The following is a 25145-nucleotide window of genomic DNA, read 5'->3' as shown; positions in this document are numbered from 1 at the left end:
ACCGACTTCAAAAAAGGGAGGTTATCAATTCGACGGATTTTTAATGCTTTTTACCTCAGAACTCAGTCATTTATTATTGTAAATAAAATTTTGTTCGCTAAGCATTATTCATTTTATTTCGCTTTCTTGAATGGAAAATGTTGTGATTATCAATAATGTTGAAATAATAAATTGGAAAATGAGTAATGTAACATGAGAATAAGCGAATAGCATATTCAAGAGAATAGCATATTCTGATCTTACAAGTTCATCCAATATAACCGACTAGAGAGATGAGAAGTTATCGTTAGTTGTTATCGCTGTGCCGTCCTAGAAAGATATGCTTCAGACATTCCCTGAGAAAGAGTTAGTGGGTGTGGCCTTCTGTTGTAACTTAGGTATACCCTTGTAAAGATATTAGTATTTCATTCAACATTAAGTTATTAAGTATACTGAATAAATGTTGTGTTTCATAATTTTAAAATGTGACGTAAAGTGATATGTTAGCTATAACTTAATATTTTTTTATTCAGGGCTATATTTTGCTCGTTGCTTTGCTCGCACGAAGGAGTTTTATCGAGATAAAAGTCCCGCTATATAATTTCCAAGATGAAAAGTAGTCTATGTTCTCAGGCGTTCGAACTATCGCCATAATTAATTTCATCGAAAAAGTTTGGTGGTTCTTGAGCTTGTTCAGATAAACAGACAGACATATGCGCTGGGGGACTGTTTTATAATATGTAAAGAGAGATAGGTAAGGGTGCCAAGAGTGAACTTCCCTGAACATAACGTTGCCGGACCAAAACATGATGATAGGCGGCACAATTTAAATTAATTTCGTCAAATGAAGTTACTTATTTATTTATTCAACAAAAGGCATAATGCAGAACACAATCATTAATTCATAGTACTTAAGCACTAAATTACATTAAGACTAGATTGTCTTCCTTAAACCTATGCCCTGATTGAAATTAAACTACGGAATTAACCTGAGAATAAACCTAAAATATCTATATTCATTACAATATACGTTACTAAATAAATAGTCGATTGTCGTGCCATATTAAAATATGACGCATTTTTGACCACAACAAATGACTTCATATTTCTCTACATCACCTCATATGACTCTACGAGAGATAGTAACTTTACTGTAAGTACATACATAGCATCGCGCATTTGCCCTTTTTAAGGGTAGGTAGACTTAAACATATTGTGCCAGCTATATTAGATCCCAAGTAATGAGGGAGAATGGCCGTTCACCGGACACAATTCCAAAAATACTGAGCAAAAAAACCCAATCGTTTTCCCCGACCCGTGATCGAACCTACACTTCAATACGGCAGTAATAAGTTACTGCAGCAGTCTCAATTACACGTTTGTAATACTATTCCAAGATTTACGACTACCCGACTATTTTCATCTGAAATGATCATGCTGGGGACAATAAAACTGACGTTTCTGTTTACTACCCGCTCGAGTCGTGTTTTCATAGAGTTTCCTGTTTCTTTATGTGTACAAACCTGACATCCATACCCGTTTTCGTATTGTTATATCGCTCGCCTTTGATGTTATATTGGTAGTAATTAAGGATATCGAAAAAATAACGTGGGAATTGATTGTTGTAATTAATTAGTATTCCGGTTTTTGTGTTTTTATAATACGCACACACGTTCGCGCTTTTTATCCCCGATGGGTTAGGTAGAGACGACTAGAACCCATTTTTCGCAGTAGGTATTCCGTCCCATGATGTGATAGAGGATATTTCGCCATATCGGACACAATTTCTAAACTGTATTAATACTAAGTTGATAAACCCAATATCACTGCCCGACCCGGCAATCGAACCAGAGACATCAACATTGTAGTCGCACCGTAATACAACTATGCTAACGAGGCAGTCCAATTATATTTGATATTTATACGTATATTTAAGTGTAAGCAGATAGATGCTTAGTTATGTAACTAGATTTAAAGACGGCTTATGTTTCTTTATATTTAATACTGGTAAAAACAAATACTAACTGTAAGTATTTCTTATATCTACCCTAAAAAATAACGAGACTCATCCAAGCGAGATATTTCAATGCATTTCTATGATATTTATAACGTCAGCCATAAAAAATCTTAGCCGTCACTTACAGCAACTACAAAAGATTAATCTTAGAATCAATTTATTCAAGCGAGATCGAAAAAGAAGGCGAGTGCCGGGCCCACATTTCACTGCACGTTGCCCGCTCTACCGTAAAAGCCTTCTGATTTTATTTGCCTCTCTCTCACTCCCTTACGTCAAATCGGCTGTCTCGTTCACACCCGGGTTGTGGTTGATCGAGTTTCTACCATCTTACTTGCTCCGACGCAGTAAAACTACTTTTATCTCACTTACGGTCCGAGAATTTAGAGATATGAATATGTATGTAGACACTACAGTAAGTAATGGACTCCGGGATGTAATACCGGTCATTTCAATAACATAAACCTTTTAAAAGGAATATATTATAGCGATCTCCTTGAAAATTTAAATTTCTTGCCTTTAAACGATGTGTGTACAACGTCAGATAATGCATTTGTATGCTGGAGCAAGTGTACGCCATTCTACAGAAACCACTTTATTTGCAGTCTGTTGGTAATAGAATAAAATGCGTAGTTATTTTATGATTTACTGCAATACTGGACTTCATCTAGCTTCTATTTTTAAACATATTCTTCTTGTGAATAACTGTATTTATTTACCAATAATTTTGCGTTAATAAGAACAAAGGTATAATAAATTCTGTATGTAATGAAAGAAATAAATCTAAAATAAATCATTAATTACTAAGATTTAACTCCATAATTTAATTAACTCGGAAATTTCCATCGACTCACAACGAAGCGAAAGAACCAGATAAATGTTTACACACCGGCACTTCAAAGTTCACATTTAAATACCATGCAGATATATTAAAATTTATGGTACCCGATCTACGCCTAATAAGTAGACTGTTCTTTCATGTGACCGCGAACTAGCACTGAATATTTCATTGCGATCTCTATATTATACAACTGGATCTTATTTACATTTAATTAATAATTTGACATGGTAATGTTACCGTATTCCCATGGATGTGAGCACAGCTTTATTGTTGTTAAACTCATTTGAGATGTGTCAAAAGTATAATGTACAGGCAATGTTGTAATATCTCGGCATATCGTATCTTCGATTTCGCCAATGGTCGATAACCATTTAAGACTTCAGTATAGTACATTTAAGGTTTAAATTTTAGTACATTAAATAGGCAGATACTCTAGCCCAAATCCCATATTAAAATATTTTCTTACAGCATGCTATTAGGCTGTTGAAATACACCGAATTTCGATACAATTAATTATGAGCACCTATGAAATTTTGGAATCGAACGTTCGATCTTTTGTTTCATAGCCTACTTGACTATTATAGGAAGGCTATCAAACCATTCTTCTTTCTTTGTGAATTTATCGCTCGCTTTAAAGGTGAAGGAAAACATCGTGAGGAAACCTGCACATCTGAGAAATTCTCTAAAGGAATTTCGAAGGTGTGTGAAGTCTACCAATCCGCACTAGGCCAGCGTGGTGGACTAAGGCCTTACCCCTCTCAGTAGTAGAGGAGGCCCGTGCTCAGCAGTGGGCAAGTATATAATACAGGGCTGATATTATTATTATTATCAAACCATTTCTGCAGGTGTAATAACCGTAATGCACCGCGTAGACGCTGTCAATTTGTTACACAAAATGTGTCAAACACGGCACAAAATGGCGCCAAGACTTTCATACTATTGACAGCTGTGTTTACTAATAAAGAACTTATTTGGCCGTCTATATTGATTAGTTTAGCAATACTAAATTTATTAGCGACTTGGACAAGTTAACATCTGCCCGGTGTCTTAACGTCTTCTATATAGCAGACATTCACACATTTACCATTGATTGATAGGTCTGTATTTCTTTCTGGATATCATTTACAAGACCTCCTTTTCTAGAAATATAGGATAGACCTCTTGCTTGTTTTTCTAATTTACCTCCCGTTTTAGTCATTTCAGTGTTATTTATCTTGTTTTATGTAACAGTTATATATTTCATTGTCCATTATATAGAAAGGGGCTACTATTGTAGTTAATAATAACATCCCTTTATTAATTAATCTACTGTTAAACGCAATTTCGTTCTATGATTCTGAGAACTTAAACTTTCCTTTAAAATACAGATTTAATCCTGATTCGACCAGAATTTTGCCACCTTCCAACACCCTACTTACAAAAACACGCAACAAAATAATGTGAAAAATAAATTTAAGGTTCTGAAATCAATTAAAAAAAAAAACAGATTCGCCTTCTCCTTGCCAACTTGTGATAAAGTGTGAAACGAATTTCTTGTCTTGATTTAACTTTAAAACGAAAAAAGCAAAAGTGGCGCCCCTCTAGCAATTTTTTTTTCTAGTCAGTATATAGAATTGTATAAAAGTAGATGTAATATAGCACCATCTCGTAGGAAACTAGCAAAATGGAAAACAAAATCCTTTTTCATTAAAACAAATGCGCCTATCTTGCTAATCGGTCCAATGTTGTTATTCAATGGAGTCTATTTACATATCTCATCAAATGTTACATTAAATTAATTGGCAAAAAATTATCCTTACATATGATATAAACCCCCGCCGCGTTTGTTTGTTTGAACACCATAAACTTAAAAACTACTGAACGGATTTCGATAAAATTTTGTTGGGAGATAGTTTGAGATCCTAAGATCCTTCTTTCGATATCCTTATCGTGCGGGGCTTTTATCCCGAAAAACTCTTTTATGTGGGCGAAGGCGCGAACAAAGTTAGTTACATATAACTGGTAAGTACGTAGGTTTCCTATGACTTTTTTAGTTCTTATTTATTAATGTTGGAGGAAAAAAAATTGTAGAGATGGTGGCATAGATAATCAAGATATATAAAATCAATTAAATATATTCGTACATTTAATTGCTTTAGAAGAATGATGGTAAAATAACCAGATATCAAAAATACAGAATTTTACAACTTTTTAATCAATTTAATTACTATGGTCTTTTGATGACTTTGCTTACTTAAATGTCATATTAATTAAGCTTTTGATAATAAAATTTCAAGGCTGAATATTGACGAACAAGAATTATTCATAAATGCATTGGATATTATTTATTTATCATAAAATATATTTAGAATTTAGCGCAAGGTAATACTGGCACTAATATTTATACTCTGTTCTTCCCCCGAAATACCTTATCATCTATCAATGAATACTTGCCAGATCGTAATATCGTCTCAACGCTAGCTATACTGCCGTGCCAAGCCCAAAAGTGGTATCTCAAAAAAAAAACAAAATCTTGATTTTTATATCGTTAGATAGCTTAAAGAAATACCCATCCAATGAACTTATCTAAATAACGGTATCTTGTTTAGAACTTGTTAAAAAAACCCTTACCAGAGTGTCTCTATTTCAGTTTTACATACAAAGCTATAAAACTATATTTACAAAACTTCGATTATCTCAAAATAAGGTTTCCCTGACATACCGCTTTTGCGCTAAATTATCATGCAACAGAAGTAACCTTCGTCCTTATCAAGAAAACCTTGTCAACAAACGCAATTGCATATTGACACAACTATTGATTAGTAGAGGTTGATTCTAGAGATCATAGAGTGTTAAATTAGTTATTAAAATTAAACTATTTTTCATCGCAATTTTAATGTTTTAGTTTTTTTCCCGACGTTTCGCAAAGTCAAATTTACAATATCTACTACATTTTACAATTATACAACTTGTTTAAAATTTTTTTTTTAGATTTTGATGGTCCGATCTATTCAGAATGAATTAAATTAGATGTTTACTTGTGACCATATTTACTATAATATAGTTTTATGTATGGCCACGACAATGTGATCCTTATGCACCTGATGGTATGTGTGGCGTCAAGAAAGAGTATCGATTGACGAGAGACGATTATTCCTCTCCAGTCGACATAATTATGCCGTTATGTACACAACCTGATCCCCGTGGCACACTTATGTGGGCCACTATAGCGGGTTCACGCCTTATGGTGGTTGATATACGAGTGAGTACAAACACCAGCAACTGAATTTTTTTAGGAAACAGGAAAATCCATATATACATGATACCGGTCTAAACCATACTACTGATTAAAACCTCTCTAAGTCTCTTTCCCTAACGAAAGTTGAGGGGTGAAGATGTGCATGTAATGTTTGCAAGAGTCGGCGCTTAGATAAAGCCCCTTCCAGACCATTGAACAAGAAAAAAAATATATAAAATTGACTGAAATTGATTGAATTGACTGACTACAAAAGTTTTGTTCACAGACTTTCCCGCCCTCACACCCGCTACTACAACTCCTATAAGCCAGGATCGGCAGTAGCACACATTTTATGACATCTAGCGGTGAAGCTCGGCGAGTCTCAAGGAATACTAATTTGTTTTTATCCCGCAATGAAATTATTCAAATAGTAACATAGAGAGGAGATGAACATTTTTGGTTATCCCTAACACGAACAAGTTAAAATATTTACACCATAGACATAAACAGAACGGATACATTTAACGAGCAAGGTTACAAGATTACCATCACAGAGAGAGATTAGATACCATATCGTTGTGATTAACTACTATTTGTTAAGCAATTAAAACTTTCAGTCGCATCTACCGTGTTACTATTGCGCAAGTATATTAAAGTATGTAGTTTAGTATTAACTATAAAATTTTACATCGCTACTACAATTTAAATCGTGAAATAAATCTTTTTTTTGCATCGATATATATTTACTACGTACTATCTGGCGTACTACACTCACTGTGTTCAACTGAATTGTACTGCAATCCAGTATTGGTTGCCATTTTATTTATACTCTTTTTAAAGCACTTTAGCATTGCATGTTTAAAAAGTTTGGTTAGACGACGATTGCTGTTTTAGCACTACAGCGAACTTTAGTTCTCTCCCGATTTTGAACAAATAGTTTATATGGACGTTCGTGTCTATCGGCAGAATATACGTCAATATTTTTTTGGATTTAATTGTGATTTTTTTTTATACTGGTAACCCAGTGGCCCTGACTATTATGATGTAAAAAACGGCGATAAAATCCAAAAATTGTTTTATTTTAATATCTTACATTCGTGTATATATATTATATAATGATGAATTCGTACCACTTAGTATGTTATTATATTTATATGCTCATTGCTTGCTATAGTAAAATTAATCTAAACACCACTTAATTAAAGTTTTAATGTTATGCACTCTACTTAAACGTTATTGAGAATTGTTGGGATCAGCTCTTAAGATCTGGTTACTCAAGGATATTAAACTTGTATAAACAGTATTATCTGTAATTAAAGCATGGTGTTAAGTTTCTCTTACGAAAGAAAGTAATGTAACTGTATATCAAATATCGAATTACTTCCTAAGTATGCGTAGCGATTGCTAAAGAAATACTTTATTGTAGATTTGATACAAACCGATATAAAACGAATAATAATAAGTCAAGAAGTGAGTCAAAGGTCAAGAAATGGAGAGTTAGACATTCATTGTGTTACCCATACTTTCATTTGGTCTATAAGTCCGAGTTTATAGAGTTTGTAGTATTTGCAAACCGTGTCTCGTAATATACCGTCTAACCACAATCAAGCCGGTACTTTATTGCAAGCCGTAAGCCGCTAGTGCTGTTATTTGGAGGTCGTTACACCAGCCAGCAACCGGACTATTACCGTCAGTTTCAGGTCAACAATAAAGTGTTTGACATATAGAATATCGGCCGTAACATTGAACAAGTTTTCCTGGCTAACTTATAGACGTTAATATGCGCATGCGCCGCAGAAGACTTAATTAATATAGTTATAGCAAAATAACAAAATAGTCGAATGGTAGACAAAGTTGCGTCAAGAGTTTTGAATAAATCAAGCGGTAGGTTTGATGTTTCATATAAATTAACGGATGTTTTTATGGCATCTATTAAATTGGATAGACGAATGGATCATACGAAATTTGCAATCATGTCCAAATTCGAATGTTTTTGGTGATAAGTTAAGTTTTTGCTGTCGGATTTGGCAATTTGGCTTGATTGATTGTTACATAAAAAAAATGTTATGTTTATTGAAAAATTGAAGACTTGGAATCCACTTCGGAATTAATTTACCGACTCTGCCTTTTACAAGCCATGGGAAATGATATATTTTTACGCAAATTAGTTTTAAATTACGCATGAAATTAAGATTTAATAGTTTTAGGAAATATAACTTTCATAAAATAAATTCAAACGACTCTACATTGAATAGATAAGAGGACTTAAAGCTAAGAGTGATAAGACATAATTTCCTTAAGCAGCATAAAAATGGTGGCACGTGCTGTAGTTTTAATGACTGATTCATTCTGTTTACCTCACAGTCATAAATAATCCGCACAATGCTACCATTTAATTACTCAGTGCGAAACACAGTGGCAGGAAATATAAAGTAAACACCGCTGTAAAATGTACGAACAATGCTGTAAACCGCACGCCGTTATTTCCCAGAATTGTTCACCATCTGCGTCAAAAACAATAACAGAAACACAAAAACAGTCACACATCAAGCACATGATACAGTAAAACAGGTAGCGGGTGAAGCGCACCCTGTCTACCCAATTTATTCCACATCCGCTGTATTAAATTACCGATATAAAAAATTTAACTCACAGGCGTCGCTCGATTAAACGCCTGTCTACAACCCTCGGTAGTCAGGTAGTCACCCCGCAAAGTTAACACTGTGGCTCCCCGCACAAAAGATGTCCATTGCAATTTTTTGTCACATTTCACAGTCCTATACAGGTGAATAAGAGATTAGTGGAAGCGCACACAATAGCACTGCACAGGCCATAAACAGTTTTATAGACACTGTGATGAGTCGATGAATTATTGATAACCAGTCACTTTGATATCACGTTAGCACAGGTCCGTGTGTGTACACTGTAATCCGTGCAATTTCCACAATAATAGAGTTTTTTTTTCAGGTGGTATCACTGCGCGAAGGCTGCGCGTGCGCATATGTCGCGCGGCTGGTGGGAGTTGAGCGCGCGTACTACTGCCGTGAGCCGTCAGAGGCAGTAGCGCTCCTGTACCGGTCCCCCTCCGCCCCTCCCGCGCACGCCTCGCGGACGCCCGCGCCCCTGTCAGCGGACCAGCCGAAGCCTCCATACTGTTTTACTTTGGGAGCGATAAAAAAGGGAAGGATATCGGATTGTTTATTTTTCATGTTAGTAGCTTATAAGTCGTGTAAATTAACGCCGCCTTCGAACTTCGTATTCATCCTGAATTTCGACTGCACTTGCTAATTGATAAAGTTTGTTTTTTAACGGACCAAATCATTGATCTTTGGATGTTATTTTTGTTCGGAGCTTTTAGCTTCACTTACTAGAACAGTTACAGGTACAGATAAAGAAGTTATAATATAATACTTCCACGGCATAACATAAAATTTTCCATATACAAAATTACGTATTATACGTACCCTCTAGATATAATATTTTTATTTAGTAATCTTTTTGTAATTTCATATTTTCAATAAGTATTTAAAATATTTTTTACCTTGAAAATTTCTATCCATCTATGATATACTCTTATCCATACATCAAGTAATTGTCTCAAATAAATAAAGACAATTTGTATACGAAAACTAAATTATTCTGATCAAAAATGAAAGACACAATATCATTTTTATTCTTTATTACAATGAAATCTAACCATACAATCACATTTATTTTAAAAAGATTCCCATCATGAGACCAGATACTTTGCATCTATAACATTTCATTAGATTACCAAAACAATGTACTGATCTATTGAAATTGGCACGTAATATATTGGCATCCCTTGAAATTAAATTTGGCAACATTCATACCTTTTACACTTATTTACTGAACACATTACAATGACTATGTTTGATAAATTTATAAATACATAAACAATAGACTATGATTTCATGTAACGTGCATTTAAAATTATATTTCAAATAAATCTTAACATACGTAGACATTTACTAACAAACTGTATAAGCATTCCACCGATCTGTTTATATTCAAGTCTTTTATTTATTATTTAAATATATTTGAGCTTTTAAATGATTTATGTACATCAACACGACATTTTATTTACTATTATATTTTATTCTTGTTAACATTTAACGTACAATTTTAAGTCACCTAGTATGGACCACATTCTAAGGGGTAATTATGTGAATTTATTCTTATAAATTTACGACTTGACAATTCTGTAACCCTTCTTCATGAAATATTTACATGTGTACGCAAAAAAATCACATCAAATAAGAAAGCTATACTGTTAAAAAATACGTTCAAAAATTCACAACACTGACATTAATCACATATTCAAACGGGTTACAGGTAAATACGGATAAAATTACTTATATAAATCCAATAGATTGTGTACGAATAAGTATAATTTACTTATATGCATCGACGTCCATTATAGCGCTAGTTTTCTAATACCTACTTCTCACACCTAAATGGCATATATATTGTGCTGTAATAGGAATAACATATCTATACATGTTAATAGATATTTTAGTTCTCCATTTTACATTTATACGACCTCAGTCGTTTATACTTACGTTTTAATCTGATATCAATTATTTGATTTGACCAACAATAGAATTTAATATCCTTATTGCGTATTTAGGAATAATTTTATTCACATGTCTCCATACTTTTTAGTCTCGTTTATTTCAGTCATAGATTTTAAATACATTCCCTTAGTGATTGATATTCATTCAATATATATTTTAGAATAAAACAGTTTAAAGCTATGCTTTAATATATCAATTTCGATGTTGCAATAATAATCTTATAGAATATGAATGTTAAAATCAAATAAATATTTAAAATTTACAACGTATATTTATTGTTAATGGCGATAATCAAATTTTTTGTCTTGAAACGTGGTACCACAGGTAATTTTCCAGGACGGGAAACAACGTTGTCATTACTTTCTTATATTTATTCATAAAACAATTTGAATTTTTTCTTTCAATCCAATACAGATGGCGTATTGAGATGCTACTTTTATATACCTACTAATTTTAATAACTAGATCTATCGACTGTATTGGATTGAACGAATGTTAAGCGTTGTGTCGAATAAGGTATTTAATGAAACTAAATTATAAATTGTCAAAAGAATCGTTCAGAGTGATGTGTCGTCGTCAACCGGCCTTCATCCATCGGTCTATGGAGTATTCCAGTGCAGCCATCCACCTGAAAAAGAAAGAGAATTTATATGACGCTATATTCGTTTTACATTACTACATACGTTTGCTGGTGGTATATTATATCCGCCCGCATAGCGACCACTGTATACACACCGACATAGTGGGCCATGTATGTCGCGTTCTGGGATCAGTCTGTGTATATCCGGTTCCAACATGCCGGCATAATTGTGTCGACTGTCGAGGGTTAATCATCTCTTGTCAGTCGCCGTTTTATTAGACCTCACTCCACTTACCATCATGCAGTTGAGACACTTGAAGCAACTTTAACAAAAATCTACGGATTTGTCGCGAGGAACAACTTCCCATAGTAAGGAAATGACATTTTCTATACACAAATAGAGTAAATAAATAAAATCTCACAAAGTTACTTTCGTAGAGCAATTTATAGAGTTAACTAAAATATAGTAAGTAAATATGGAGATAAAGCACTCTACTGAATGATATAGGTACTTAAGTTTAGTTAGAAATAGGATATTTCAACTAGTTTTCTATGTACATAATAAAATGAACTCAATCTTAGGGAAATAAAGTAGACATTTCGATAGCTCTTTTAAAAAGGCGACCGTCCATGCCTACTTGCGCGTAGGCATGCGTCATGTTTATGATTCATACAAAGATGTATGCTACACTGTTGGCTTAGGCTTCAATATGCTTTGCAATATTTCATTTCGGCCGCTTCGCATCACTTAGATTTGAGACAAAAGATTCTCTTACTGCAATACAAAAACAACCACTATACTTTAGTCTATAGCATACGACAGCGAAAATTGTATTAGCTGTTAAAAAAAAAACAATAAAAATGTGTTAATACAGATCATAATTCCCTGCAAAATAATCTTATTTAGGTACCACATACTTAAATTTCGAAATAATTAAAAAACAAGACATCAAATATTTTATGTTTACCCGAATGTTAAATATTGAAATAAAAGTATTTTTCGGATTTAATCACGAATTTTATATTATTATTTTCTCCCGAAGTTTCGAAGAATTAGCAGCCTTTATGGTTACTGGGGGACTTGACAGAAGGCTGCAGTCTTCGAAACGTCTATAGAAAACTATAATATAAAAAAATGCGATAAATACGATTTTTTTTTTAATGTCATTGAGTATTGACAAAATAGTCTACGAATAGAAATGCGTTCAACGAATTCCCGTTTCGTGAAGATGTTCAAATCTCACCGTTTCCTATCCATTTCAGACTCGGTGTGGAAATAAAAGTGTCTCTGTTTGGGCTCCGTGGGCATCACCTCGAAGGCAAACTTCTTCCCGCCAGGAGCACAAGTCTGTATTCTATAACCGTGAAGACACGCCATTCCTGTAAAGAAGTATAATTAAGACATCATAAGCACTTTTGTACTATGTTAATAAATATTTTAGCGGCGTATATAGATAGACGCCACTGTAGAGGAACAGATGGTTGCGGTCCTCTATCGAAGGGGAAGATTTCCAGGCAGGCGGTTTATAATACATATACTAATTGTACCGCCACAATATAATAATATCATGTATGTACTGTACCACTGCTGGGCTCGGGCCTTTAATACTGAGTGGGATTAGGCCTTAGTCCACCACGCTGACTTAGTGCGGATAACAATACCCTTAAAATTATTATAAATAACTTCTTAGGTGTGCAGCTTTACTCCGAATGTTTTCCTTCACCGTTAAATCAAGCAATAATTCACAAAGAATACACACATAACTTTAGAAAAGTCAGAGGTGGGTGCCCTTAGGATTGAACCTGCGGATATTCGTCTCGGCAGATCGTTCCACACCCAACTATCTCCACCTATATTTATACTGTGTTACTAGCAAGAATTAAAATGAAAAAATCTATATTATTGCACGAGATTTAAAAAATTATTAAATGCGCTTATGTCTGCATCTTCTTAGACAAATAATTCTTTTAACAATAGGAGGCCATATTATCACTTAATGCTATTAGTTTAGAGTAGACTTTGACGTGAACAATGCCGCGAGCAATACTTAGAGATTATTAAAACTAATCACTAATAACCTAAGTTAGACTAGCAAGTCTTTCTAGCAATTCATTGCACAAGAACCTTCAGATGCATTTATATACGACTTGCCGCGAGTTCTACAAGCTCAAAAAGCTGCCGCAGTCAGTTTGTAATGATTGTTATCAGCAAATATTGCTTGCGGAAGATGAATTCTGCAAATTTTCTAGTTAATCCAAACCCTGCTATAAAATATTTATGTCAGCTAAAGGGGTAGAGAGACACCACAAGTCTTCCTAGTTGATATTTCGCAAGTTCAAGCCAGTGGCCAATTCGCAATCAATTTCTGAGTAAGCTAAATGGTTACAAACAATAACCGACTGGTCTTTCCTCAATGAAATGAAAGGCTTGGTATTACAACATAATGGACATTGTAGTTAGGGCTCTTCTGTTCTTTAGAAAGGGTAGATTTAAGAATCTAAAATACCGGTTTATAATTTTAATTCGTTACTGTATTCTAATGTAATTAAAATAAATACTGTATCTGTTTTTTGATTTTAGGTATTGGGTTTTTCTACTCAGTATTAAGCCGGAGACTAGAATTAGTGCCTGATATGGGGGTGGCTTGTCATCTATCAAATTATGGGACGGAAAACGCTCGGCAAAAGGGGTGCACCAGTTGCGCCTTTGCCTATTTCGGAGACAAAAGGCGTGAGGTGTGTAATTCTGATATTTTGGATAAAGTCCAATGATTACCGATTTTTTTTATACAATTAAAAGACGCAACAAACTAAACATAGGGTTACAATTGCAACAAGGAAGCAATACTTTGTGTATTATTCATTTAAATTTCGAATCACGAAGCTTAATGAACAGCAATCGATGCAATACTTCGAGCAGTATTTAAATTTTAAATTTCGAATCACATATATCTTAAATGTTCTGCATCAAAATCTGCGTTATATTTTATGTTCCACATGATATTTAGATGTTACTTCTCACGGCAATTACTCTCACAATGTCCACGTGACCACAAATAACCCTTATTGCATTTGAAAAACGGCATATTAGTACTTTCTATTGTTTATTTATTCAAGTGTTTCCTTTGTAGACAAAATTCCATTATATTCATGAAATAAGCAGCTAATACCTTATTATGGTTAAGATAAAGTTGGACAATAGAAATGGTTAGGACAATGGTAAAAAATAGAGCCCCTGACTCGTATAAGGAATTAAATTTTACAGTTATTAAAGTTTGACGCACTTTTTAACTAGAAATAAGTCGTTTTGTCCGCGAATTTGCACACCGTTATGGCATCAATGAACTGTTAAAAATTTTACGATGTCAGTATTTTTTTTTGTAATAATGTAAGGGTTTAATTGTTGTATACAATCGTGTGATATACGAAACTTATTTACTTTTAGTCAAAATTTCTTCGATCAAGATTTTTTTAATCGATTAGATTTTTTCTTTCTTTCTCGTTTTAAGAATATATCTTTGTTGGTGATAGAACGATGTTACATTATTATCATTGTAATCTTTTATAAATATAATATAATCTGCTATTTTAATTGTTATATCACTCATGGATACAGTTAGACACAAACATAGGTGTGCAAATTCAAACTTCAAACCACCCACACACGTTAGTCTAATTGAAACATTTCTTTCTTGGTGTGAAGTAAAATAAATCTCGCTTATTTTATTTTTATGAATAAAAATCTTCGAAGTTTTGAGTTTGTTCAGCTACCTATGTAGGTCACTGTACATAGCAGGCACCTATTAATTTATCAATTTTCAATTAACCGTATTAAACCTACATTTCAAAAATAATTTAAACTTAAATTTCTTACCAAAAGCGTTCTTGCTGTTACCATCGCTGTAGAAGTAAAGGCAAGCGTCCTTCAGCACGCAGTACCGCTTCGCCCAAGACTTCCACTTGGAGCCCAACTTCATCAGGTACCCGAAGCAGTCAGGCCGTGGGATCGAAGACGGAGGTAGCTTCATATTCCTCATTGTTATTTCTAGCCAACCATCGGGCTGAAATAAAATATATATTATTTTTAAGAGTTTAAGATCGTCTTTGGCTTGCGATATTTGGGAACAATTTTTGATTGGATCATAACATTGATTTTTAAGGTTTGTTGTTAATAGCTTCACTTCGTATTTCATTCAGTAATTCTCTCTTTATAATACATAAGTATAATATATATGGATCCGATGAAAATATGGTAAGTAGTAAAGATTTGATTAATATAACGAAATTCATATTATCGTCTATTAACATGATTAAAATATTAAAAAACTAAAACAATTAAAACCGCGATAAAATCCAAAAAATAGTTTAATATTAATGTCTAACATTCGCGTAAACATAAAAAATCATTATGATTAAAATATACTTATTTTTGGATATCGCTACACAACACTAGTTTTCAATTACCAGAAATAAAATAGGGTATGTAGCAGCGTTAAAACATTATAAATGTGCAGTCAGATTTTTTGTTTATATATAAATGAGAAAGCTATGGCGAGTTAAAATTTTCATAATTGTGCTATAATTCAGTAATCATTAATGCGTATCATTACAAATGGCAATGACATATAAACGAATTTAAAACTTTGTAGAAACAAATGACAGTAGAGACATAGTTCCATCACAATACATCACTGCCCCCAAACCATAACCTTACAATAACAATCCTTTGGTAAACCACAACAAAAAAGGGAAATAAAAAAAGGACACGGTTTGCGCGCAGGTGGCCAAGCCTTTATTCTCCAAGCCAGTAAGCCTGCTCCCCGTGACGCGGGGGTCGTAGTATTCACGGCTAAAGACAGACCGCCAAAATAATGGCGACTACCGTGAGTGCAATTGTTATTGATTATCATTTTAGACTATACGTAGGTCATGAATATTCCTAGTAATATCTAATTAGCTTACAGTGCCATGAAACAAGCATGTGGATATCTTTTGTTTTGATACTTTGAATATTTATAATAACGCCATCTATGAATTGAAGGTAGAAACTGATATCTTTCAATATTACCAAGGGGACCAAATTACCTAATTAGGTTATGTCATTGAATACTATTGTAAGTTTTGTTAATTTTATCCAAGACGGTGATAGTAACATTGTTTTATAATGTTCTCTAATTGGAGTTCGTTACATTATTATTACAACATATCGGCACAGCCCTCTCGAACAATCAAAAAAGATGGTCGCATCTCAGTAGTAACTAGCAAGACGAAATTTTGTTATGAATTGTTTATACCGTTCTAATTATGAAAGTATTTTACTTGATTGCTAGCATCTATCGCGTGTCCAATAACAGCACGCCATCTAGCGGCCGCCTCGGCACTGTCAGCTGCGAGTTGCAGCCGAACGCCGCCGCCGCGCTGCAGTCGGAACCCATGGGGCTTGCCCACATCTTCCTCAGTCAGCTGGTAGTTTACTAGCATCAAAGCTCCTACTGGGTGAATACTCTGTAAAAGGAAGTCCATATTTAAAATAATGTCGTAATTGTTGTGATAGGCGATCGGCGCGACATCTATAAGTGGGATGGATACTAAATATGCCAAGGGTAGCCCCACATCAGAGTGCAGTTAAAGAATTGAAACATGTAACAAATATAAACATTTTCCAGCCCATACGGAACCCAAAAATCTTTATAAAATGAATATAAACAGTGCTAACCCACCAATCTTGAAACGGTTATAAACTGATATAATAAAACTAATTACGTTTTAAAATCAAACAAATTAACCAGAAGGGAACCAATAAACATATAAAACTTTTGATAAACAGATGGTATTGATACAACGGATGCTAGGAAGCAATCTTCCAAATCATTACACAACAAACAGCAGACTATAAATTAGATTAACGACTTAATAAAAGAAGAACACATATGTTTTCCAGGTTACGATGTGGTGTTACAGCTGATGACTTCTGACTGTAATAGTTATAGAAATAAAAAAAAAATCACGTCGAATTGATAACCTCCTCCTTTTTTTGAAGTCGGTTAATAAGCATTTTTAAACGCACTATAGCTAATGATTTGAAACGGTTCACTGACTGTGTTAATCTTATTTCTTGTATATTCTTTATTCTTTTCCAATTCCATTAGGTAATTCTTAGTAGGTATATTATATACTCTCTGTTTTGTATAGTTAAAATTTAACAAGCATACTTCAATATAAATAACATGCAGAAACTAAAAGTAAATGGTTATCAGACTATTTTACATTTTTTGATTAATTATAGATATGATATTATTTGTTTTCAAAATAAAATAACAACATGAAATCAACTAGTCGACTGAAAATTATAAAATTTTATCTAAAAATCAGTCGTACTTATAAAATTTTCATTAAGCTATGCTTAGTTAAAACACAAATTTACTGGATCAGCTGTAAGTCAAAACCCGCCATCTTGCCTCTTAATAAGGTTTAAACCAAGAAAATGTGATGTTTTTGACAGCTACTTAAGCAATTCTTAATCATCTCTTAACGCTAAAACAAGTTTATTAGTGAGACTGTTAATTCTCAACCGAACATCCGTTAAAGTAAAAGTACAAGTATACGAAATTTGAAATTGCAATCACGACTGTTACACGAACTAATGGTTGCAATTGTTATTGTAGCTCCTGAACGGATAGCAATGCCCGTGCCGTGTTGAGTGTCAGTAACAGTTAATAGGAAGAGTAGCGGAATCTTAGCGTGCATTGTCGACAATTGTAACAGAACAATTTCACCGTCTAGTTATCTAGAAATTAATGCGTTCAATTTCTATGGTAGCTTACCGCTTGGAAAGTTTTCAAAATGAAATGAGAATCAAGTTGAAAGTATGATCTGTGACAGTTGGAAGCGGTTATTCTGAATGCATTTTTTAATATTTTCGTAAATTTAATATAAGCTGTAGATGAATAGAAATATAAGTGTAATCCTAAAATGATTACTTACATAAAGAAATTATCTCAAGATAACGATATTATAAAGAACTCTAACTATCACCAATAAGCAAGTGGGTTGCAAAATTATACAAAATAAACAAAAAAGCATCTTTTTACAGTTGTAATAATGATAACTAGATCCAGTATATTATCACCCACTTCAAAATAACTCACCGAATCTGTCTTATAGTAGTAAAGGCAGTTGTCCCTCTTCAGGACGAACCATCGCCGCGTCCAGCGAGGTGGATGATGCGGCCGCAAAGGAGCTGCACGCCAGAGATATCCGGAGAACAACGCCGCTGGACCGCTTTCATGGGCTAAGGAAGCTACGACATCACAGGTTCGTGCCACCTGATGAAGGATGAAGGTTTTATATTCAAAAACGTTTCAATTAATGCTGTCCAAAGAAAAAAAAATGTTTTTTAACTTGAATTTCATTTATATTAAAAAAAAATGTAATTTAGTGAAGGAGATAAATATCTTCAAAATTAGATTAACTCAGTAAAGACATCGCTTGAGAACTATCAAGACCAAAGTATGGTATGGTATGAAAGTCTTTGGTAAATTTGAGTGGAAAAAACTTGAATGAAACCAAAGGTGACATTAAATTAGCAAGCATTGTTTATAGTAAGTACCTCTAGTTCGAGTATTTCTGATCCTGAATGCGCTATTTTCACGACTTCTGAATGCGTCTTATCTAAAACATTGATCCCTGAAACAAAACAAACATATTTTTGTCATTCAAGTATAAAAATTATTTTCTAACACTATAATATTAACACACATACAATATACAAGGTTATGTATGTTCCACCAAATAAATTTTCGTTTTCAATAACACGTGCGCGCAAATCTAATCCGTATTCCTTACCATTAACAGCTATAACAATATCCCCAACCTCCAGCCCGGAGGTCTCGGCCGGCGTGTCGGGTTCGATGGCTGACACCACCACCGGCTTGCTGCCGTGGATACGGAAGCCGAACTCTTCATTACCGCGCCTGACCACAACAGTCTTATCGCTTTCTGCAACAAAAGGGATATTATTTCTACTTACTTTTTGGACTGCCTCGGTGGCGTAGTTGTACTGCATTCAGTACAACGGCGCCCTCTGAGGTCCTGGGCTCGAATTCCGGGTCGGGCAAAGTGATATGTGGGATTTTCTGCTCAGTATTAGCCTGGAGTCTGGAATTTGTGCCCTATATGGCGATAGACTGGCCGATATCATGGGACGGAACACACTTGGCGAAAAGTAGTTGCCCTGGTTGCGCCTCTGCATACCTCTTCAGGGATAAATGCGGGATGGTGTGTGTACTTTTTGAAAGCACTAGATTTATTAAGGGTCTTATTATATGACCAAATATAGTCATTAATAATATGATTGGATGAGCCGATGTAGGTACTTTGGAGACTACTCTTCTCGTTTGGCCGTAAATTGCTTTTATTCCACACTAAATATATCCAAGAAAGGGTCTACTTAAACTTTCCCGTAAGGTGGATATCTGGCTTCAAAAATGTAATAGATGCCAAGATGAAAGAGTTTTAATTAAACTGTAGTCCGTGAAAGATTAATTTCCTAGTTGGCGGTCAGGGTGTAGTTGAAAATAATATTTAAATAAGACGCCAAATAAGTTATTTATTCGGGTTACCAAAGGCATTAATAATAATATTATAATTTAAACTATTATATTAGTAAGTTATTAAATAATAAATTAATACGCGGTTCACCGTTGAACCATTCCATGTGAAATGTTACAGAATCAACAATATCAATCATTTGAAGACTACTATTAGAGCTGGCCTGCACCCTTTCCATCAAAGATACACCTTATACGCAATATGTCAAAACAATCTATTCGCTAATCTGCAAACATCCCTGATGCACTACAGAATCGGAAAAATTTGACGAGCATTGTAAATGTAATGTCATATTGAACTGTAAGAGCGCCGCCTTACGATCTTATTCTTATTCCAAAGGCTCCATGTATGTTTAGAAGGATGAGTAGCAGACACAAAATAGAATAATATTAACAATAATAATATAAGCCCTGTATTATATACTGTCCCACTGAGATGAGCAGCTGAAACGTGCAAGGGCCGGGCATACTCGCTTTACCACCACCACGCTGGCCCAGTGCGGATTGGTAGACTTCACACACCCTAGAAAATATCACCCTCCACTTTTCAATATGCAGATCGTCACGATGTTTTCCTTCACCGTTAAAGCAAGCGATAATTCGCCAAGAAACTAACACCACATATTTTCATTCGTTAAGTAACTTATCAAATCCAATATACCCATTTCGGAATTTTCAAACCTCTTCTATGAACCACAACCACCTGGGCTATCGCCGTTCTTCACAATAAACGAGCAGCTAAACATGCAAGCCGGCATATTCGCTTTTACCATCACCCTCCAGTCACGTTCAATATTCGATCGCCATTAAGGTCGGTAGTACTGGTAACATAATTACAGACAAGCTTTGAAGAAACTAATCACCGCTATAGGGTTACATTCGTTAACTTAATCCAAATCCAATATAGATCATATTACGAGAAGTTTTCAAACCTCTTCTATGAACAACAACATTAATCGGGCAGTCGGTTATTAACAGATGAGCCATAGATAACAACGAAGATGTATTCGTCAATTTAAGATTTATAACTAGTACAGCACTCGACTACCAAACGCTGAGGAGGAACCCCAGAAAGTAGAAAATCTGCGCATTTATGTATGTTACTGCCTATCCCAAGATATTACAAGATTAAAAAGGACGATTCCAAAACAATCCTAACTACAAACAGCCTAACCACAACTAGCCATTAAAGTCATTACTAGGAGTATTCATAATAGCAACATGTCTTCTTCAGCCGGTCTTTCATATTCTTATCTAAATAGACACAATGGCGACCTACAGACGGCAAACACCGTAGAAACGCTCGGCCATGACACACTTCAACGTACTTGACGGTCGGAACGTATCCTCAATTAAAATATTTTACCGGCATTCGCTCATTTTGGCAATGTTCCAAAACTTGAACGGTGAAGTTTCATTCATACATTAATATCACCGTGGTTAGCGGTTAATGTTTGTAATTAATTTCTCATGTGTTGTGCCTTTACAAAATGGCAGTCGAGACGCGAATTTGCGAGTATTCAGATAGTAGCGAATGAACTCGATCAGTATGCTAGTGTTGCAGTAAAAGTGATGATCGATTTGTTTGTTAATAATTAGTTGTTGAAAGATGTGTTATTTTGAAAAAAGTAGAAGACAAACAACAAATTCGATTCGGTTATATGAAATCAGGAAGATAGTATCATAATGATTTCTTATGTTTACTTTGCAGCCTTCATGGTCCCCCCCGTGACCATGAAGGCTGCAAAGTCTTCGAAATGTCGGGAGAAAATAAAATACTAAAACCGCGATACAATCCGAAAATTAGTTTAATTTCAAGATGGTATCAATTTATTTGTTCCTCCGAAGACCAATAAGGCTGCAAAATCTTCGAAACGTTGGTTGAAAAATATAATATAAAAAACCGCGATAAAATCCGATAAATAGTTTTATTTCAATTCATGCATGTAAACGGAATTCACTGTTAATAATTACTAAAAAAAGAAATAATTTATAATATGTTAATAATATATAAATTTATATTTTCATAAACGTTAATGAAGGTGTTCTTTTATATAAAATTACTACATTCAATAATATCTCCATGATACTAGACCACATTATCCACTCTTCAATACAAGCTGCTATTGTCAATGATACCGAAATAAGCCATTTTTCTTTTAAGACACCATCGCATCATTAAACACAATAAGACTGTGCGCAATAATGCTGGCACATGAATTGATGAGCTCTTGAGACTTTCCACATGGCGAGCATAATGGAATGAAAGGTATTTGCACTTGACTTCTTATTATGGAAATCGATCAACTCTCCAAATATAGTATCCGTGAATTATAACTGTTTAGTATTTTTTATTGTTCTGCATTCTAGCCAGACCAGATTTTAGTATTGATATATTAGTTCATGAATTTGTATTAGTAATTGGTTAGTATTGATATATTACTTAATTCATTTGTAATAGTAATTCGGTATTCTAGCAATTTTATAATTGAAAAATTCCAATATGTACATTTGGTAATAAAATGGGTACATAAATAAATCATAAAAAGTAAAAAAATAAATCATGAAATGGGTTTTTTTAGAATATAATTTTATAATGCATGATAAATTTTTTCTCGGTAGTAAATTGATGGTCAATTAAATATTCAAAACATTCATTAGAGCAATAAATGTGTATTCATTATATGAATACCCCAACAATTCCCAACTATCTATATCGCGATTGCTTATCGAAACAATCACATAAAAAGAAATGACTAAGTACGCCACGTGTTAGATACTGTTTGTGATGATTCTAAACTTGATAAAACAATATAATGACAAAAAGAATATTAAAATCATTATGCGTATTTTCATGTATATAAATCATTTTATTTATTATTATTTCTAATAATCCTAAATTATTATTTTATTCACTAGGCTGCCCTCTCTTTCTCCTTTTTTAATAACCATTCCATGGTTGTCTGAAAGACATTGCCTAAAGCAATAAGACCGCTATTTGTAGTTTTTATTTTAGTAAAAATTAAACTATTTTACTTGATTGCAAAAAAATTTTATAAATAAATAAAATCAACAATTTTACGTAACAAAAATAAGTGTAAAAACTAAATAAGTTTAATAATTCTACGGTTATTTAAAAATTCAAAATATTTACGCGTCGTCTATATTTCTCTCTTCCATGAATCACTTTGACATTTCATGTTTGCAATCAAATTACATTTTTTTTATTTTTAATTTAATATTCTCTTACTAAAATCAAAACAAAATAAAATAAAAATCTCTGTTACCACAGGGCTCCGGAGCAACAAGCTTGTTAATCTCGCACTGCCGACACCACAACACCAACATCAATTTGAATATCTCCTCCAATTTCTGCCTCAAACTCCCTTTTGGGTTCTTTAACATGTCTTTAACTAAAAAAATAAATTCAAAAAAAGAAAATTAATCTAAAATAAAAACCAGTTCGAATGAAACTAATAAAAAAGTAAGTCGATTGTATTACTCACACGAATGTCCCATGTTGAAGATATCACCGAACTTCTTTCCAAGGACTTTCTCATACAATGACTGATAGTTTCGTCCCTACTTTTACGCAGGCACAGTATGAGTATTACGTCACACGTCACATTAATAATTGTCTTCTAAACAAGTATCCGATGTAAAATCAATACGCACTGCACATTTTGCCAACGTAACATGTGAAAAAATCTATCCGCAGTACCTCACAGTCAACAACTGAGATCTGACGTCCGAAACGCTCTGCGAAATTAAATTTAGTTCGGTAGGGATCGGCCATTTTTGATTTGAGATTTTATCGACTGCTTTCTTTCAAACATGAAGTAGTTACGTTTATATCTTACACTATACGTTATGATGTCAAGGTTGTGTTTTAAATCCGTTCACAACATTACATCAGCGGATGAAAAATTTAGAGCTGATACAAGTCGACTGGTAGACAAGCAAAAGAATTTAGTGGACACTCTTAAAATAATAGGTGATGCTATTAAAATAGAGACAGTACTAGAAATAATTGAACACGTCACGGTTAGAAGTGGAACAGTTAACTCATGTGAGTCGTTAATAGTTGTGACGCAATACTAACTGCTGTAGATGAGCGGGAATAATGAAGGGCACGCGGTAGAAACACAGCTTTCAGTTATCCGAATTTAGTACACGTAGTGATTTATGAAGATAGCCGGTTTTGTTTATTATGCGATTGCGCGATTGTTTGAGTTTGTGCGTAATAAATTGATTAACGTTTTATTATACCTTAATATTAGTTTATTATAGATGATATAGCGTTGGTGAAAAATGTTTTAAAAATTTAAATATAGACGCCCTTTGTAAGGTCAGTTAAATGTTCACGAAAATAAATTTCAAAAATATTTTGGCACACACAAAATATGTTAGCGACATTCATTGAACTGTCGTTATGTTATTTCAAATCTCAATGCTTTATTCCATTTTATTGAACAATGTAAGAATGAAATACCGGCTGTGATATGTACGGACAGACATTGCGCCGATAAAATTATTTTTTACTTTTGAAGAAAGAAATAGTAAGATATATGCTTGGTCATCAAGTAACAATATTGTGTCAAACTCTTTAATTTAATAACCAAAAATAACAAATAATAGTATATTGAAGCTATTACGTTTTTTTTTTAAACGGGCATTTCAAAGTAACTCCACTGCACTTAATGCATTTGTAAGTGGAGTGGGATCCAGAGAATGTCGACTGACGAGAGATGATTACCCCTCGGCTGTCGACACAATTATGCCGGCCTGTTAGAACCCGTCATTCGGGCGTATAACACCTGCAGCCCCTTCCGATGAATGCGTAATAGCTACTCTAAAAATAGTAGATCCTGAACATTTTTATTCCAGTCGCAAATCGACGAGATTCGCAGCTCATTTCCTAGCAACATGAAATTTATAGGAATGAGTAATCATCATCGGCCTATTTTAATTCGGTATTGGCTGTTGACCTCTCTTACATGAGCTTTCCCAGTTTCTCTTTCACGTGATTAAAATTCTAAAGTGTTCACGTGATAAAATACTACGACATTATCACATTCAGCAAGTTTTTTTTAATAAGTCGAATGGTTGGACGTCATAAACAATCATGACGTAGTGGCACAACGAATTACGACTAGTCATCGTTTTTCCACCGATAGATTGGGAATTAAATACAGTGTTCAAAGTGATTTGAAGTAATGTATTATTTGGGATCAATGACTGAATAAATTATAAGTAATTCTATCACAGTTTCATTTCGGAAACATTCCATGTTTACCCAATTTTATAG

The 25145-nt window shown here is 33.9% G+C and overlaps 2 protein-coding genes across 2 annotated transcripts in view; both read right to left on the bottom strand.

Annotated features, from left to right (window-relative positions):
• The window catches only part of LOC115442707 (protein bowel), a 41460-nt gene extending 32382 nt beyond the window's left edge, over positions 1-9078 (bottom strand). Inside the window, exon 1 of the mRNA XM_030167842.2 lies at positions 8705-9078. The gene's annotated coding sequence lies outside the window, so the exon portion shown is untranslated. The remainder of the gene's footprint in view (positions 1-8704) is intronic.
• A 635-nt stretch (positions 9079-9713) lies between these two features.
• The window catches only part of LOC115442702, a 52509-nt gene continuing 37077 nt past the window's right edge, over positions 9714-25145 (bottom strand). Inside the window, exons 30-36 of the mRNA XM_037437194.1 lie at positions 19074-19226; positions 18838-18914; positions 18377-18553; positions 16548-16733; positions 15103-15289; positions 12473-12608; positions 9714-11276 (exon numbers count right to left, since the gene is read on the bottom strand). Of these exons, the coding sequence (XP_037293091.1) occupies positions 11225-11276; positions 12473-12608; positions 15103-15289; positions 16548-16733; positions 18377-18553; positions 18838-18914; positions 19074-19226 (968 nt within the window). The 3' untranslated portion in view covers positions 9714-11224. The remainder of the gene's footprint in view (positions 11277-12472; positions 12609-15102; positions 15290-16547; positions 16734-18376; positions 18554-18837; positions 18915-19073; positions 19227-25145) is intronic.

Source organism: Manduca sexta, chromosome 10 (genome assembly GCF_014839805.1).
Source record: "Manduca sexta isolate Smith_Timp_Sample1 chromosome 10, JHU_Msex_v1.0, whole genome shotgun sequence".
Taxonomy (NCBI): domain Eukaryota; kingdom Metazoa; phylum Arthropoda; class Insecta; order Lepidoptera; family Sphingidae; genus Manduca; species Manduca sexta.
The sequence above is the reverse complement of the archived record's forward strand: the minus strand, read 5'-3'. Positions and strand labels throughout refer to the sequence as shown.